This window comes from Chamaea fasciata, unplaced genomic scaffold (assembly GCF_029207755.1).
Source record: "Chamaea fasciata isolate MVZ Bird 193981 ecotype frontalis unplaced genomic scaffold, bChaFas1.0.hap1 SCAF_5, whole genome shotgun sequence".
Classification (NCBI taxonomy): domain Eukaryota; kingdom Metazoa; phylum Chordata; class Aves; order Passeriformes; family Sylviidae; genus Chamaea; species Chamaea fasciata.
In genome coordinates this window covers 1,612,579-1,629,930 of record NW_027094090.1, presented here as the reverse complement: position 1 = coordinate 1,629,930, position 17,352 = coordinate 1,612,579, and the positions used below count along the sequence as shown (strand labels likewise).

At 48.8% G+C, this 17,352-nt stretch overlaps 1 protein-coding gene across 1 annotated transcript in view; it reads left to right on the top strand.

Moving 5' to 3' along the window:
- LOC136289162 (collagen alpha-1(VII) chain-like) overlaps positions 1-17,352 on the top strand; it is a 111,857-nt gene that overhangs the window by 85,966 nt on the left and 8,539 nt on the right. Inside the window, exons 69-79 of the mRNA XM_066182650.1 lie at positions 1,129-1,200; positions 1,597-1,632; positions 5,883-5,963; positions 6,675-6,728; positions 6,985-7,038; positions 7,990-8,052; positions 8,449-8,511; positions 9,912-10,028; positions 13,665-13,746; positions 15,180-15,247; positions 16,868-16,916. Of these exons, the coding sequence (XP_066038747.1) occupies positions 1,129-1,200; positions 1,597-1,632; positions 5,883-5,963; positions 6,675-6,728; positions 6,985-7,038; positions 7,990-8,052; positions 8,449-8,511; positions 9,912-10,028; positions 13,665-13,746; positions 15,180-15,247; positions 16,868-16,916 (739 nt within the window). The remainder of the gene's footprint in view (positions 1-1,128; positions 1,201-1,596; positions 1,633-5,882; positions 5,964-6,674; positions 6,729-6,984; positions 7,039-7,989; positions 8,053-8,448; positions 8,512-9,911; positions 10,029-13,664; positions 13,747-15,179; positions 15,248-16,867; positions 16,917-17,352) is intronic.

The following is a 17,352-nucleotide window of genomic DNA, read 5'->3' as shown; positions in this document are numbered from 1 at the left end:
TTTGAAATACTCCATTAAAAAGAATCCAATAAAAATACTCCATAAGAAATACTCCACTAAAAATATTCCATTAAAAATCCTCCACTAAAAATAATCCATTTTTAAAAATCCATAAAAAATAATCCATTAAAAAAATTCCATTAAAAATACTCCACCAAAAATAATCCATAAAAAATAATCCATTAAAAATACTTCATTTAAAAATACTCCATTAAAAAATACTCCATAAAAAAATACTCCATCAAAAATACTCCACTAAAAATAATCCACTAAAAAGAATCCACTAAAAATAATCCACTAAAAAAATCCATTAAAAAATACTCCATAAAAAAAAATCCATAAAAAATAATCCATAAAAAATGCTCCATTAAAAAACGCTCCATTAAAAATACTCCATAAAAATATTCCACTAAAAATAATCCATTAAAAATACTCCATGAAAAATAATCCATAAAAAATACTCCATTAAAAAAATCCGTTAAAAATAATCCATTAAAAATACTCCATTAAAAAATGCTCCATTAAAAATACTCCATAAAAAATACTCCACTAAAAATAATCCATAAAAAATCATCCACTAAAAATAATCCATTTAAAAAATCCATAAAAATGCTCCATCAAAAATACTCCATTAAAAAAATAACCTATTAAAAATAATCCATCCGAACAAAATGGAATATTCCAGAAAAAAATAACTCCATGTAAAAAAAATTCCAGAAAATATCCCGGAAAAAAATAACCCGTGTGAAAAAATAATCCATAAAATATTCCATGGAGTAACACACAAGCGTCTCTTGGAGGAATACCTGGATGCCTTTGGGGAGTGGAATCTCCAGCCCCAGTGAGCCCAGCGGGGTCTTCTCCAGGATTTTTTTGCCTCATCCCGAGGATCCAAACCCCCTTTCCTGCCTGTTTTTCCCTTCAATCCCCACTCCCGGGCAGGGAATCTTTTCCATAGGAATTCCCAGAGGTTCCTGGCACCGCTGGCTTTCTTCCCTGGGATGGAATTTCGATATGGAAACGCTGCTTTTGGTCACCTTTCTTATCTCCATGAGTATTTCCATGGAAAAAAATTCCAGAGGGGAGGGCGCTCAACATTTATTTATTTAATTTATTTGGCATTTTTAGGGAATCAAAGGAGAAGCCGGATCCAAGGGAATGATGGGACTTTTCGGGAGCAGAGGGCCCGCGGGACAGAAGGTGAGCTCCACTGAGGTGGAAATTCCCATCCCCGGTTTTCCCATGGGAATCTAATCCCTCATTCCCTCCCCAAAATTGCTGATCGGAATGACGGAGGCTCTGGAAAAGCGGGAGCAGCTGGAAAATCCTAAAGATTTTAAAGGAGCAGAGCGCTCTGGGAGCTTTTCCAGGCTGGAATGCCAAAATTCCCAGAGGGAGGAGAGAGACGTTCTCCAAGCTCCATTTAGAGCCGGTGGAATCCGTCGTTTTCCGGATATTTGGGATATTCCCGGGGTTGCTGTAGGGAGCTCCTCAAAAGCTCTCCTCGCCCCTTTTCCCAGAATTCCTACAGCATTCCCTGTTTCCAGAGGGATCCCGGCTCTTTCCCAGGGTCACTCATCCCCGTTTTCCTCGCAGGGGGAGCCAGGAGAGCCGAGCTCGCCGGGATCTGCCGTGAGTGGGGAAAACAATTCCCTGTCTTTTCCAATCCAAAGCCCCAGGAATGTGGGAAAGGGGGTGGGAAGAGGCCTTGGGAACTCGGAGCCGCTCCCCAAAGTCCGTGTTCCAAGAGGTTTTGCTGGAAAACCGGCGTGGGATCACAGCCAGAGGTTTGGGATTATGGAAGAAATTCCTCTCTGTGAGGACAGAGAGGCCCTGGCACAGAATTCCCAGGAAAATTATGGATGCGCCTGGATGCCTGGAAGTGTCCAGGGCCAGGTTGGGCGGGGCTTGGAGCAGCCTGGGATAGTGGGAAGCGTCCCTGCCCTTGGGAATTGGAACTGGATGAGCTTTTTAAAGTCCCTTCCCACCCAAACCATTCCAGGATTCCATGATTTGGCATTGAGGAACGCAAGAAAAATACATTTCTTTAAAAACTTTAATGCCTTTGGAGCATTCGCCCCAAAGGGAAAAGTCTCCGAGCTCCAGAGATCCTCAGAATCACGGGAATCGTGGAATATTTGGAGTTGGAAAAGACCCACCAGGACCATCGAGTCCAGCTCTTAAATTGAGGGCTCAAACTCCAAATTTCCAAGGTTGTCCAAAGGAAGAAGTCCCCGTTGATTCCTGGTCACAGCCACGGAATTACTGCCAGGCCTGGAATTCCCGGAGTGGGAATTGCTCCCTGAGGAAAAAGGCCCTCATCTGATTTAATGACATTATTAATTGTTATTATTAATAATTATGAATTATAAACAACCTTCCGAGCACCTTGCCAAAGCCTGGAGGCCGGAACAAGACCCGGGATCAGCGGCGGGAGGTGTCGGATCGAGGATATTCATGGAATTGTTTCCTGGGGAACACCTGAACCCACGGGGTGAATCCATCCAGGAGCAGAGCAAAGTCTGCTCAGCGCAAAGGGATCCCAGCATTCCTGCCCGGCCCTGGATTTTAGGGATAATAACTCCTGCCATCCACCAATCTGAGCAGATCTTCCTTCTGGGAACAGCCTGGGATTCTGCTGGCGAGGGGCAGAGCTGGGATTTGGTCACCTTCAGCACATTCCCAAAATCGCGAGAGAAAGCCGGATCCGAGCTGGGAGATCCAGGATAAAATCTGGGATTCGTCCCACCTGGAATTCCCAGCCTCTGCCAGGTTCACCTCGCACTGCTTTTGTTGGAAGATTTTGGGAATTCTCATTCCCATCCGTCCAGGCACCTGAGGGAAGATCCTGCTGGGAATTAAGGTCCCACTTTATCTCCTCAATGCTCCCACTTTTATTCCTTCCCCGAGTTATTCCCCAAATCCTCTTTTCCCGAGGACAGAACTCCCATCCCGCCTGGATCCAACTCCAGATCTTTCAGGTAAATCCCCCGCGCTCCTCATTTTCCTTCATTTCCCGTCTTTTGTTCCCACAAATTGCCGGCGATTGCCGCTCCTGCCGACCTCCCCGGCGGCGATTTCAGCTCCTCCATTTCCTCTCCCGGTTTTTCTGACCCGCGGAAGCTCCCATTTGTGTCTTCTCCCTGCAATTATTCCTGGGAGAATTTCAATGGATCCGCCTGACTTCAGTTTTGATATTCCGGGCACCTCCTCCTCCTCCTCCTTTTCTCCTCTTTTCCAAAAGCTCTTCTCCCCCTTTTTATTTCGCTGCTCCTGCCTCGCTTCCCTCTTTTGTGTTCCAATTGCCGCCCGTTATTCCCATTAACTCATCGTTTGGATCATTTGGATTCGAGCTTCCAGCTCCTCTTCTTTATTCCCTGAGATTGTGCGTTAAAATATTTTTGAAATAACAGCGGCTTAACCCGTTATTCTCCCCCAAAACTCTGATTATTTTTTTTTTTAAATACATTCTTTCCCCCCCCATTTCTTGCTCCCTGCTTTGGTTTCCCAGGGATTCTGAATCCCTGGAGTCCGGAGTGCACCAGGCTCGGACTTCAGCAGGAGTGGGAATGGTTTTTAAGCAGGAATTTCAGGGGTTTTATGGATATTAAGTTTCCCGGGAAAACTGGGATCGCACAATAATCCTGAAATGCTGAGGCTCATCCCCTTCCAGATCCTCTCATTCCAAACCCCCTGCCAAGGGGAATTTCCAATTTAATTTCCAATTTAATTTCCAATTAAATCAGGCAATTCCCACCCCAAACACCTTTTTTTATTATTATTATTTTTTGGGGGGGGGAAAGAGCTCAAAACCCCCTTACATAAACAATCCTGACCAGACTCCATCCCTCCAAAACCCGGGAAAGGAAAAGGGATTAAAAACCACAACTGGAGCTCCGAGGCGGAGATTCCATTTGCATCATTCCCCATCAAATATTGAGGAGCAGGAGCCCGGGAGGTGGGAAAAAAAAAATAATTAAAAAAAAAAAAAGCTTTTTAGGAGAAGTTTGGGGAATTCATCCTCTTTTTTTTTTTTTTTTTTTTTGATGTGAGGCTTCAAACGGCTCCAGCCTTTGAGGGAGGAACATCCCAAAGGATTCCAGCCTTTCCCAGGGTGTCCCTGCTCCTTCCCAGCTTCTCCTCCTGGAGCTCTGCAGGAATTTTTTGCCTGGAGCATCCGAGGGTTCTCTGCGTCACAGGATCGGTGACTCAGAACTCTCTGCGGTTAAATCCCAGCCAGGTTTCAATCCCGACCCCAAGGAGCCGGTTCCCAGTATTCCCGCACTTAATCGCCTCCAAATTGCCATTTAAATTTTAATTTGCTCCCGTTTTGTTGCCCGGCCTTGGTTTCCCTGGGATGGATAATCCGAGGGAACGAATTCCCATTTGGCTTCTTCGCGTTTTTTCTTTTCCTCTTTTAATTCCTGCCATCCCATCTTTTCCCTGTCACCTCCGTGACCACCTTCCTCTTCCCATTTTAAACCTTCCAAATCCACATTCCAAAAATCTCTCCGGCCCGGCGTAAGCAGGAAACCACTTACGGAGAGATAAAACCCGATAATAAGATGAATAAATCTCATTTATGTTGCCTGGACTAAGTCGGCCCGGCTTAGGCCCATCCTTAACTGAGTTTAAAACTTTTCCTAAAACCATTTGGGATTCTCTCAGGACGGAGAAGGATCTCATGGAAAGCAGGAAGATGAGTCGGGCACGGACGGGAAAACACGGAAAACCCGGCGCTGGAGATATTTGGGATAATTAGGAGAAATGTTAAAGTTAATTAGGAGAGCTCTAATTAGTGTCGGGGGGTTTTTTTAGTGCACCTAAAGAAGCTTTTTGAGTCATCCCGGGTCTGATCCCAGCTCCCAGATCCCGCAGAACTCCGGGCACTTGAAGGTATCCCGGATTTGTGGGATTGAACCGTCACACAAAACGGTTCATTACCCTCCGGCCTGTCCCAGCGAACGGAGACATTCCCATTTTTCCCGGGGTTTTATGGCTTATTTACAGCCCCAGATGGAATTTTCTATTGATTGTGTCAATAAACAGCCACCAATAAAGAGATTTTCGTGCCTGATAGCGCCTGGGATATGGAGGGACACGGATTTTTCCCTGATCCAGGGAGTCCCCGGCACACAAATCAGATTTTTTTTTTAAATCTTTATTTTATTTTTAATGAATTCGTTTCCTCCCGACGACCGCAGAAAATTCCAAGCAGAGAATTCCGCTCCTTCAGCTCCCGAGGGGCCGATTCGTTCTCCCCTGAGAGAGCTGAGGGGCTCGAGTGGGGATAAATCCAATTTTTCCTTCGCATCCAGGTGCTGGGAAATGCCATCAGGATTGGGCCGGGAGGGATGAGGAGACCGTGGCAACCTTGGGAAAAAAAAAATAATTAAAAATTAAAAATAAAAAATAAATGTTTGGGGTTTATTTTAGCAGCTTCATTTGCTGCCAGCAACAATGGGAGACTCCAGGAAAAGACGTCCCAGTGCTGGATGTGGATCCAGAAGCCAAAAAATTCCCAAAAAAAATTGGATAATAAACCCGCAGCCCCCCGGGTCACACGTTCCTTAAATCCCTGTTCCCGTTCCCAACCCCATCCAAATCTCCTTTTGCTGCCACCATTTCCCCAGCTGGAATTCCAAATTTATCCCTTCCCGGCTTTCGTTCGCCAGGGGTTCACAATCCCGTGGGATTTGAGGTGAGGAATGGGAGCTAAATCCCCACCTCAGCTCCCGGGGCTGCTCCTGGGGCTGCTTCTGACCTCGGACTGAGGGATCCTACAGCCGGGTTTCCATCCTGGATTGTCCTCATCCCTCTTCCCTGAAAAAAAAAACAGGCTCTGGAATGGATTTTTCCCAATTTTCCCAACTTTCTGGCAGGGTGCAGCAGGACTGGATGGGAAGAACGGGATCAAGGGAGCCAAAGGGGACAGAGGCCTGCAGGGACAGAAGGGGAAGCCGGTGAGTGGCAGGAAAGGGTCTGGGATTGTTCGGGAAAAGGTTCTGCTCCTTCCCAAATCCCACATTCCTGGATCCCACATTCCTGTCTGTGCTTTCCTGGATCCCACATTCCTGTCTGTGCCTTCCCAAATCCCACATTCCTGGATCCCACATTCCTGTCTGTGCCTTCCTGGATCCCACATTCCTGTCTGCTCCTTCCCAAATCCCACATTCCTGGATCCCACATTCCTGTCTGTGCCTTCCCGAATCCCACATTCCTGGATCCCACATTCCTGTCTGTGCCTTCCCGAATCCCACATTCCTGTCCCTTCCTACCCCCTGAAGGCCTCAAGACCTTCCTCAGGGTCTTTCCCAAATCCTGGAAAAGTCTCCAATGCACATCACGGCCTGGTTTTTAGGGGTTGTCCTCCTCCATTTCCCAGCGTGTCCGTATCCCAAAATCTCTCACTTATCCCACGTTTCCCAGCCCGAGTTTTCCTCTGTTTCTTACCAAAGCCCAAATTTCAATTCCCTTCACATCCCAAGTCTCTCCCTGCCCGACGGAGAGCAGGAAACCGAGGAACCCTTCCCTAAATCCCTCCTGGACCTCACTTTTCCTGGGATCATCTCCCTCACCGCAGGGAGGCTCCCAAAAACCTTCCTGCACCTGGATGGGATTTTTGCCCCAAAATTCCTGAAAATTCATCTCCTTTATCCCTTTTTCCCACGCAGGGGGCGAAAGGTGACCCTGGGAGCAGCGGTGACACCGGGCAGAAAGGGACAAAGGTAGGACCTGGATGAGATCCCGGGAAATCTCCATCCTTGGAGATGCCCCAAAGTCCCTGGGAACGTGGCGGGACAGCTTTGGATGGCGCTGCTTGGATCGGGAGTTGGAGAAACCTTCTCCGCCTGCCGACCTCAACCGCTCCATGATCCTGGGAAATAAAGGTTGGGACAAGCTCCCAACGCCTTCAGAATTCCTCCTCCGCCCTCATTCCCTGTGGATTCTCCGGTTTTGTTTGTTTGTTTGTTTTTCTCCCAGGGTTTGAGAGGGTTTCCAGGCCGGATCGGCGCTCCTGGAGCCAAAGGCGCCAAGGTGAGCCAAGCCTGGGTTTCCACCCTCCAGCTGCCCCATTCCCAGAGCTGCTTCCCACTCGTTCCCAGGGAAGCTTCGTGCGTGGAATCCCAAAAAATCCACCCCATTTCTGTGGGAAAATCCCTCTTGGAAGGCCCAGGAAAAGCAGGGAATCGCGGATTGGGAAGCTTTGCAGGGAACTTTGGGATAATCTGGAGTTAAAAACTAAACCAAACCCAGCCCAAATCCCTCCTGATCCGTGGAATCCTGAGGAATCCACCCCATTTCTGTGGGAAAATCCCTCTTGGCAGGCCCAGGAAAATCAGGGAATCGCGGATTGGGAAGCTTTGCAGGGAACTTTGGGATAATCTGGAGTTAAAAACTAAACCAAAGCCAGCCCAAATCCCTCCTGATCCGTGGCTTAGCAACGGGCTTGGGCTCAGTTCTAAATTCGTGCCGGGCTCTTATCAGCACCATTAGTCCCTTATCAGTAAACAACGCTAATGAGCCCTAATGGGCTTTTTATGGAGCGTTTGGAAAGCTTGATAAGAGGAATGGGAGCTGTCCGTGACGGAGCCGATGTTGTCGTCGTTGTTATTGCGGCTGTAATAATTTTTAATTAATATTATTTTTATCGTCGCCGTTATCGATGTTTGGGAATATCGATATTGTTAAATTGTCTCGGGAATTTCCCACCGACTTCCCTCCAGGCGAGCTCGGAGTTTGGGATAACCCCCAGTTTTGAGGATTTCCAATTATCTCGGTTATGGGTCGGTGTTAATTGGTTAATTTGTCTCGTTCGTTATTAGTTATTTTTTAGCGATCTGAATTTTCTAGGCCGAGGTGGAGACTTCATCTCTGAAAGGATTATCCCTTTCCTTGCTTTTCCAGAGTTTTTCCAATGGTTTTTTTTGGAGGGGGGGGGGTTGGTTCTTTGTCCTCACAGCCCCTCCGCTGCTTTTCCATCCGCAGGGAGAAACTGGCAGCCCTGGAAAACCGGGAATTCCGGGATCGAATGGACAACGTGGGCCAAAGGTGAGGATCTGAATCATGGAATGGTTTGGGAGGGGACATTTAACATCATCCCACAAGAGTTTTCCCAGAAGTTTTCGCCTCTGGAAAACGCTCGTTTCTCCCAAAGGGCATAAACTGGGTTTTGCTGGATCTGTTCCCATAAATCAGCACGGATTGGGTGAAGATTCTTGGATATTGGGATTGGGATCTTTCCTCACCTCCTCGACTGAGTCCGCCCACCCCAATCCTGATGCTCCACAGGCTCTTCTCCATTTTAATGGGAATTTTTCCCGCTCCTGGAATACCACCAGTGCCCAGACTGAGGTGACACTCAGTAAACAACTCTAATCCAAGGAAAAAACCAGTTCGTTCCCCAAAATCCCGGCTTTTCCATGATTTTACCTTGGCTCCTTCCAGGGCGAAGCAGGAGCCTCAGGGAAGGACGGCGCCTCGGGAATTCCTGGGGAGAAAGGAGAGAAGGTTGGTGCTGACCAGGCTGCCGTTTCCAAGGGATAAATCCCCACATCCATCAGGCGGAATTAAGGGAATTGAACATTTTCCACATCACCGGTGCCCTTTCCAGAGGGGAAAGGTCAACGGGGCCGGAGCGTTAGGGTTGGGAATGCAGGTGGAAAAGGGCAGGAGGGAGAGGTCTCGTTAAACTCACCTCTGTCCGTGGATGAAATCCCAGGAGGAGCCAGGGAAAAGTTTGAGGAAAAGCCATCCAGAGGGGCTGGGATTCGTTGGCAGAGTTTATTCCCTGGGATAAATCCCTGGGATGGTCTGGGGTAGGAAAAGTGGATCGGGCTGTGGCCGCCTCGGCTTGGGGAATGGGAAATGTCTCCAAGCTGATCCCGAGTTCCGTTCTCATCTCCCTGAGGAATTCCCACCTGGATCAATCCACACCAATCCTCCTTCTCGGCATTCTTTCATTTCCTGCTTTATTCCTTAAAAAAAAAAAATCACACCTGTAGTTGTACTTTTCCATAGGGGGAAAAAAATTCAGGATTCCCTAATTTCCTGCTTTATTCCTTAAAAAAAAAATTGCACCTAAATTTGTAGTTTTCCATAGGGGGAAAAAAATTCAGGATTCCTTCATTTCCTGCTTTATTCCTTAAAAAAAATTTGCACCTAAATTTGTAGTTTTCCATAGGGGGAAATAATTCAGGATTCCTTAATTTCTTGTTTTATTCCTTAAAAAACCCCACACTTAAATTTGTAGTTTTCCATAGGGGGAAAAGAATTCAGGATTTCTGTTAAAACAGTAAATTTTTCAGGAAAAAAAAAAAATCCCCAATCTCAGCAGATTCCATTAAATCCCTTGGCATTTTCCAGCCCCTCAAGCCTTTCCCGCATTCCAGTCTCCAGCGGATTTGGGATCCTAAAGGATTTTATTGACAACAAACCTGTTCCTCCTTCCCTGATGGCCGAACACCTCCTGAAGCCTCTGGCTGGAGGATTCCCGGGAAATTCTCATTCCCTTCCTCTCCTGGGCTTCTCCTCTCCCGCAAAATTTGTTTTTCCACCGCCGCTGGGTGTCGGGTTTTTCCTTCTGCTGGTTTTCTGGGAATATTTTCTGTTCCGGGAGCTCCGGGAGAAAGCTCAGGGGTGGAGTGGGAAATCTGTAGGTTTGGGAATCTTCCTCCTTCCTCGTTTTTCCCAGGGTTACAAATGAAAGGGTTCTGTTTGGGTGAGTTGGGAATTTAGGAATTCTTGGGAATAACTGGACGGAAAATCCGCCGAGCACCTTGTGGACGAGGAAAGGCGGAGAGCAGAACTCCCACGCCAAAGGAATGCGCAAGGCGTTCCCGCGTTCCCAGCGCCGTGGAAGGGTTTGGATGGCGTTTCCTACGTCCCTACGAACCCCCTGTGATTCCCAGGGAGCCAAGGGAGTTCCTGGACTGGGAGGATTCAAAGGACAGCCGGGATGGCCGGGGAAGCCCGGAGGGGCCGGAGCGGCCGGACCTCGGGGGCCACAGGGCGAGCCCGGCCCACAGGTGAGCACAAATCCCACAGATCCCGAATCCCAGCAGGTCCTGAATCCCAGAAGGTCCGGCATCCCACTGATTCTGAGTCCCACAGATCGTGAATCCCACAGATCCCGAATCCCAGAAGGTCCTGAATCCCAGAAGGTCTTGAACCCCACAGGAATCCCACTGATCCTGGATCCCACAGGAATCCCACAGGTCTTGAATCTCAGCAGGTCCTGAATCCCACAGATCCCAAATCCCAGCAGGTCCTGAATCCCACAGGCCCTGAATCCCACTGATCCTGGATCCCACAGATCCCTGAATCCCACAGATCCCAAATCCCAGCAGGTCCAGAATCTCAGCATGTCCTGAATCCCACAGGAATCCAAACAGGTCCCAAATCCCACAGATCCTGAATCCCACAGGCCCTGAATCCCACAGGAATCCCACAGGAATCCCACAGATCCCGAATCCCACAGGTCCCGAATCCCACAGGTCCTGAATCCCACAGATCCTGAATCCCACAGATCCTGAATCCTACAGGTCTCAAATCCTCCAGGTCCCAAATCCTACAGATCCTGAATCCCACAGATCCTGAATCCCACAGGTCTCGAATCCTACAGACCCTGAATCCCACAGGGATCCCAGCAGGTCCTGGATCCCACAGATCCCAAATCCCACAAATCCTGAATCCTACAGGTCTCAAATCCTACAGGTCCCAAATCCTACAGATCCGGAATCTCACAGGAATCCCTATAGGTCCTGAATCCCACAGATCCCGAATCCCGCAGATCCCAAATCCCAGCAGGTCTGGAATCTCAGCAGGTCCTGAATCCCACAGATCCTGAATCCCAAAGGAATCTCAGAAGGTCCCAAATCCCACAGGAATCCCACAGATCCTGAATCCCACAGGTCTCGAATCCTACAGGTCCCAAATCCTACAGATCCTGAATCCTACCGGAATCCCTAGAGGCCCTGAATCCCACTGATCCTGGATCCCACAGGAATCCCACACATCCTGAATCCTACAGGATTCCCTATAGGCTCTGAATCCCACAGATTCTGAATCCCACAGGCCCTCAATCCCAGCAGGTCTTGAATCCCACAGATCCCGAATCCCACAGATCCTGAATCCCACAGGTCTCGAATCCTACAGACCCTGAACCCCACAGGAATCCCAAAAGGCCCTGAATCCCACAGATCCCGAATCCCACAGGAATCCCAAAAGGCCCTGAATCCCACAGATCCCGAATCCCACAGGAATCCCAAAAGGCCCCGAATCCCACGGATCCCGAATCCCACAGGAATCCCAGCAGGTCCTGAATCCCACAGATCCCGAATCCCACAGGGATCCCAGCAGATCCTGAATCCCACAGATCCCGAATCCCACAGGAATCCCAGCAGGTCCTGAATCCCACGGATCCTGAATCCCACAGATCCTGAATCCCACAGGGATCCCAGCAGGTCCTGAATCCCACAGATCCCGAATTCCACAGGAATCCCAAAAGGCCCTGGATCCCACAGATCCCGAATCCCACAGGGATCCCAGCAGGTCCTAAACCCCACAAATCCCGAATCCCGCCGGGATCCACCCCTGGGCTCCCGGGCGTGACCCCTGAAGCGTCCCCATGTCCCCGTCTCCCAGCCCTCCCCGGCTTTCTCCCACATTCCCTCTTCCTGCGGGATCTCCATCCACAAATTTCCATTTTCTCCCGCTTCGTTTCCCTCCGGAGATTTTTTTTTTTTCCCTTCGTCTCTCCCGGCGGGGCCGAGATCTGACCTCTCCACGGAGAGAAATAATTCCCGGTGATCCGGACGAGGAGTCGTTAATTATCCCGGGATCAGGATGCCGAGGCTCGGGTGCCTCTCCAGCTCCCGTTTTTTAATGGATATTTTTGCATTCCAGCCACGCCGGCCACCTTTAGAAACGCAAAGGGGAGGGAAAAAATAAGAATAATAATAATCCCGGGGAAATGAGATGTTAATTCCGTCCGCGAGCAGGATCACCCTGCCCTGGAAGTTTTCTTGAGGCAGCTTCAAAAAATGAAGAACTTTTCAAAGCGGAGGGAAAAAGAAAAAAAAAAAAAAGGGCTGGAAGTGAAAATTCCCCTCCGTGGTTTTGCTGGGAGAGTTTCGGGCTTGGATTAGAGAATGCAAAAAATTACAAAAGATCCAAGAATAAAAGAAAAGTTGGAATAAAATAACCCAAAAAAAAAAAAAAAATAAAACCACCCGAATTTTATCCCATTTATTTTTTTATTATTTTTTATTTAAAAAAAACCCTTAAATTTTTATGGAATTTTAAGACCCTGCTTGATTCCTGACAACGACGGCAGTAATTTGGATTTTGGGGGATGGGAGTGAGGACAGTTCCTGATTTTCTGGGAAAATCTGAATGAATCTGGACCTCATCCGATCCGCTCTCCTGGATCTCCTTATCCGACGGGTTTTGGCAGGAATTCTGACACGGATGGGTCACTAAAAAAAAAAAAAAAATCTCAATTCCACCTCATCCCGGCGGAATTTTCCTCCTTTTTTTTTCCCCCGAGCCGATATCCATTGACAACTTTTGCCCCACATCCGCCCCGTCAGGATCAAATACTGACGGGATTTGGGCAAATTCCACGTGAAAATTAACGTTTGAATTAAATTAAGTCATTAAGTCATTATCTTGAGTGGGAGATGTTGATCAGAACACGAGGCTGCTCTTCAGAAAGGCAAAAAAAAAAGTGTGATCCCGTGGAATTCCAAAAAAAAAATGGGATTTAAGGCAAGAACAGAGGGATGCAGAGCAGAAAGGATGAACAAGGAACTCAACCCACATCCAGCAATTCCCAATAATTTGGGTTTGGTTTTTTTTGGTGGCACCAAATCTCCGTAATCATCTCCTTCCTCACAAAATCCGCTTTAAAACGACTCCCAGATATTTCCTTTTTCCCCCCAAAAAAGACTTGGATTTTCTCCCTGCTAATTTTCCTTATGGAAACTGAATTTTATCCTGGAAAATAACCTCTGGAAATCGGCATCTTCCTTAAAAATAAGAGCTTGGAGTCACCGAATAAAGATGCCGGAAGTGTGACAGGGATCTTTAAAGGGAATTTTGAAGGGTGGTTGTAGGAAGAAGGTGGGAAAAGGTCCTTCCAGAACAATAAAATATGGATTAAATCCCCCTCCAGCCCCTGGAAACAAAATTATCCTTCCTCCTCTCGCTCCCCGGGCTGCGCCTTGCCATGAAAAATAAATCAAAGGGATCACAGGAGGAGGAGAGAGCCGAAAGTACATGATTCCCTCATGGATATTTAAAAAGACTGGAATTTTTGATGTTATTCTCCAGCCCAGGAAAAGCCCGTCTGGGATAATAAATGGCTTTATTTTTATTTTATGGACACTGATTAAAGAGAGGCTGCGAGGTGCCACTTTTCCCACCCACGCTGCTCCTCGGCTTCTCCTGGAATTAAATTCGAGGAGGAAAAACTCCGGGAATGGCTTCGAGGGGTTGGGACAGAGGGGGGGAAAAAAAATCCCGGAGGTGAAAAAATCCCACCTGGAGAGCACCTGAGCGTCTTCTGCTGATGCCCAGGTTGGGTTTTTGGGGGGAATATCCCGAAGGAATGTGGGATATGTCCGGAAGTGCTGACTGAACTCTCTCCTTTTCCTCTCCAGGGTCCACCAGGGAAAAGAGGGAGATCCCAGCTCTGCCTCCAGGGGCCCCCGGGCATGGATGGGCCAAAGGGAGAAGTGGTCAGTAATGGGAATGATCCTTCCCAAAATTCCAAACGGGGGCGGGATGAGCCTTGGATCCTCCAGGTTTCGTTTCTCAGCTCTCCGAATTTTACACCGAGAGCAAATCCCAAATTCCAGGCGTTGGACGCGGGCAGTGCTGCCCCAAAATTTCTCCTTGGAGTTTTCTCCAGCTGGGGGAAAAATTCCTTTGGGAAAACATCCAAACTTCGGATCAGCGGGTCCTCCAGGCAAGAGCAGGAATGAACCAATGATCAGCCCAGGGCAATTAACGGCGCAATTAACAGAGAATTCCAACAAGAGCTCCGGATCCCCAATCCCGATCCCAAGTTGTTTGGGGTCAAGTCCCCACACCCTGCAAATCCCAAAGTCCCCGAGGGGTTTTAGGATCAGGAGTGGCACTAACTCCATGTGCTGCCGGTGGATAATGTGATTTTTCCCCGGCGCCGGGATTGAGAAAAATGATCCTCCCGGGTTTAATTGGGATCATCCTTCTTGTGCTCCTCGTCCTTTAACGTTTTTAAGTGCCCTTAATCCACAAATCCGGTTTCCAGCGGTCCCGAGTGGGGAATTTGTCAGGGTGGTTTTTATCCCTCGTCGACAAAGCTCAGCGTCTCCTGGGTTTTCCGTCTTTCCCAGGGCCGGAATTGCAGCTCCAGTTGCAAATGACGGTCGGATTAATTGAGTCATTAAAAATTACAATATGGATATCTGGAAGGGGAGATGTTGATCAGGACACGAGGCTGCTCTTCAGTGTGATCCCGTGGAATTCCCAAAAAAAAAAAAAAAAAGGGATTTAAGGCAAGAACAGAGGGATGCAGAGCAGAAAGGATGAACAAGGAACTCAACCCACATCCAGCAATTCCCAGTAATTTATTTTTTTTTTTTGGTGGCACCAAATCTCCTTAATCATCTCCTTCCTCACAAAATCAACTTTGAAACGACTCCCAAATATTTCCTTTTTTCCCCAAAAAGAGACTTGGATTTTCTCCCTGCTAATTTTCCCTATGGAAACTGAATTTTAGCCTGGAAAATACCTCTGGAAATCATCCTCTTCCTTAAAAATAAAAGCTTGGAGTCACTGAATAAAGATGCCGGAAGTGTGACAGGGATCTTTAAAAGGAATTTTGCTTGAGGTGATTCCCAAAGTTTCCGAGCAGGCCAGACCCTCTCCATGTATCCACCTGGAAAAAACCAACCTGACTTGAGGCGTTAAAATCCATGTTGTTGGGATGGAGCAGAGCTCCCAAGGAATTTGGGATCTGATGGACACATGGCTGAGGCCGATCGTCTCCGCCCACTCGCAGATATCCCAAAAAATTTATAGGAAAACGCGTGGGGCCTTTCCCACCCATCTGTCATCCCTGAAGAGCTCTCATTCCCGGAGCATTCCATGGAAAATCTCCGTGGAATCTGGAGGTTTGGTGACGATGGGAGTGTTTTTTTACAGGGGGGAAAACGGTCCCGCCGGGCAGAAAGGAGCCAAGGGAGAGCCGGGCCTTTCCGTGAGTGATTTATCCCAAAATTATTTCCCGTTCCGAGGGGAAAAAATGGGGGAAATCGGCCAAACCCGGCCCTGAGAAGCCGAGGGGAGGAGGGAAAGGCTCAGAAATGGATTCGCTCCAAGAAAATCTGGGAAATCAGGAAGTTGGTGTCACCCAGGGACGGCAGGGAGGGCCGGGAGCAGAGCTGGGCTCTACAAAGCCAAGCCTAAAGTACCCCAGGCGGATTTTTCCCTCCCTCCCCAATCTTTCCCAACTCCTGCTTGTCCCACAGGACCTGATCCAACCCAAAGGAAAAGCAGGAGAGGGAAAATGGGCCCCGTTTTCAAAGCCTTTTTTTAGGGAAAAAATCCTGAGGAGGAAGGAGGGGTTGGCCCACGTGGATCAGGAAAAAATTCCCGTTGTTGCAGCTCCCTCCACTCCCCTTCATCCCGGATTTCGTGCCGCTTGCCCGACACGAGGCAATAATCCCATTTTTTCCAGGGCGTGGATTAATTTCCCAAGCGGGATCGATTTTAGCTGGGGGGAGGGGGTTTTGTGGGAAAGGATCTCCCAGATCTGGGCTGCTGAAAATTCCGGCGAAACGCCGCAAAGTTTGGAATTCCCAAGGAGGATAAGAGGTGGTGACCCCCCAGGAAGTCCAGCAGGACATCCACCATCCCAAAGGGAAGATTCCCGATGGGATCGGTGGCGCTTGGCTGTCCCAGGGATGAAGGAAGGGCTCCAAATCCGTGAGATTGGAGCTCTCATTCCATGGGAAAGCGGCAGGGAAAGGAGGAGGAAGGCGCAGCTCCAGATCATCGGGTGTGGTCCCACAGCTCATTCCCAAGGGGAAATCCTGTAGGATCACTTGGATGCAGGCGGCTCCGTGGCTTTTCAGAGCTCAGGGAAGTCTGGGAGATCGTGGCTTTGGGGACAATGCCAGGAGGGTGGGGACACTCCTTGGAAAGCCAGCCCAGGTGTGGCATGGATTGGGATCCCATTCCTCTTGGCCGGAAATTCCTGCTGGCTGCAGGAAAACCAGGAATTTTCAAAGGGAATGAGCCACAAAATTTGATCCGAGCTCCCTGTGACACCAAATCTCCAATTATTGCACCCAAAACGAGGTGGCTCCACCTCGGTGGGACAATGGCAGGGAGGGTGGGGACACTCCTTGGAAAACCAGCCCAGGTGTGACATGGATTGGGATCCCATTCCTCATGGCCGGGAATTCCTGCTGGCTGCAGGAAAACCAGGAATTTTCAAAGGGAATGAGCCACAAAATTTGATCCGAGCTCCCTGTGACACCAAATCTCCAATTATTGCACCCAAAACGAGGCGACTCCACCTCGGTGGGACAATGGCAGGGAGAGTGGGGACACTCCTTGGAAAACCAGCCCAGGTGTGACATGGATTGGGATCCCATTCCTCTTGGCCGGGAATTCCTGCTGCCTGCAGGAAAACCAGGAATTTCCAGAGGGAGCGAGCAAACAAACCTTGAACCGAGCTCCCCAAATCTCTGCTCCCATGACGCCCCAAACGGGGTGACTCCACCTGGGTGCGACAACCAGGAGAGATGGTGCCGGCGTCGGAATTCATCCCTAAATCCCGTTTTTTGGGGTTTTTTTCCCCGCTCTGGCGCAGGAGGAAGAGGTGAAGGAAGTGCTCAGGAGCGAAATGAGAGGGATTTGCGGTGAGTCGGCCCCGCGGCGACCCTGCCAGCAGCTAAATTGGAGGCGTTTCCGTGCCAGCACGCCTCCAAATGTCACCCGTTAGCAGCGAGGTGGAGCTGGGGCCCCTCTCCGGGAGCGTGGAATTCCAGGCCCTGCAGATTCCTGACCTCCTGAAAACTCTTCATTTTTAATCCCTTAACCCCCTCCCCTCTCTCTCTCTTTCTCTCCCCGTTTGGTTTTGTCGGCAAATCTTTTCCCACAGGGAATAACTGCCACCGGCACCCACCAAAAATAAAAAAAAATAATCATCATCATCCAGATTTGGGGATGGTTTTATGCCAGAATCTCAACCTTTGAAGTTTTTTTGGGGGGTCTTTCTTTGGTTGCCCCGCAGAAATCCATTTCTTCGAGATCCAGCAGAACATTCCTGCCCCATTCCCTGGGCTTTCCCTATGG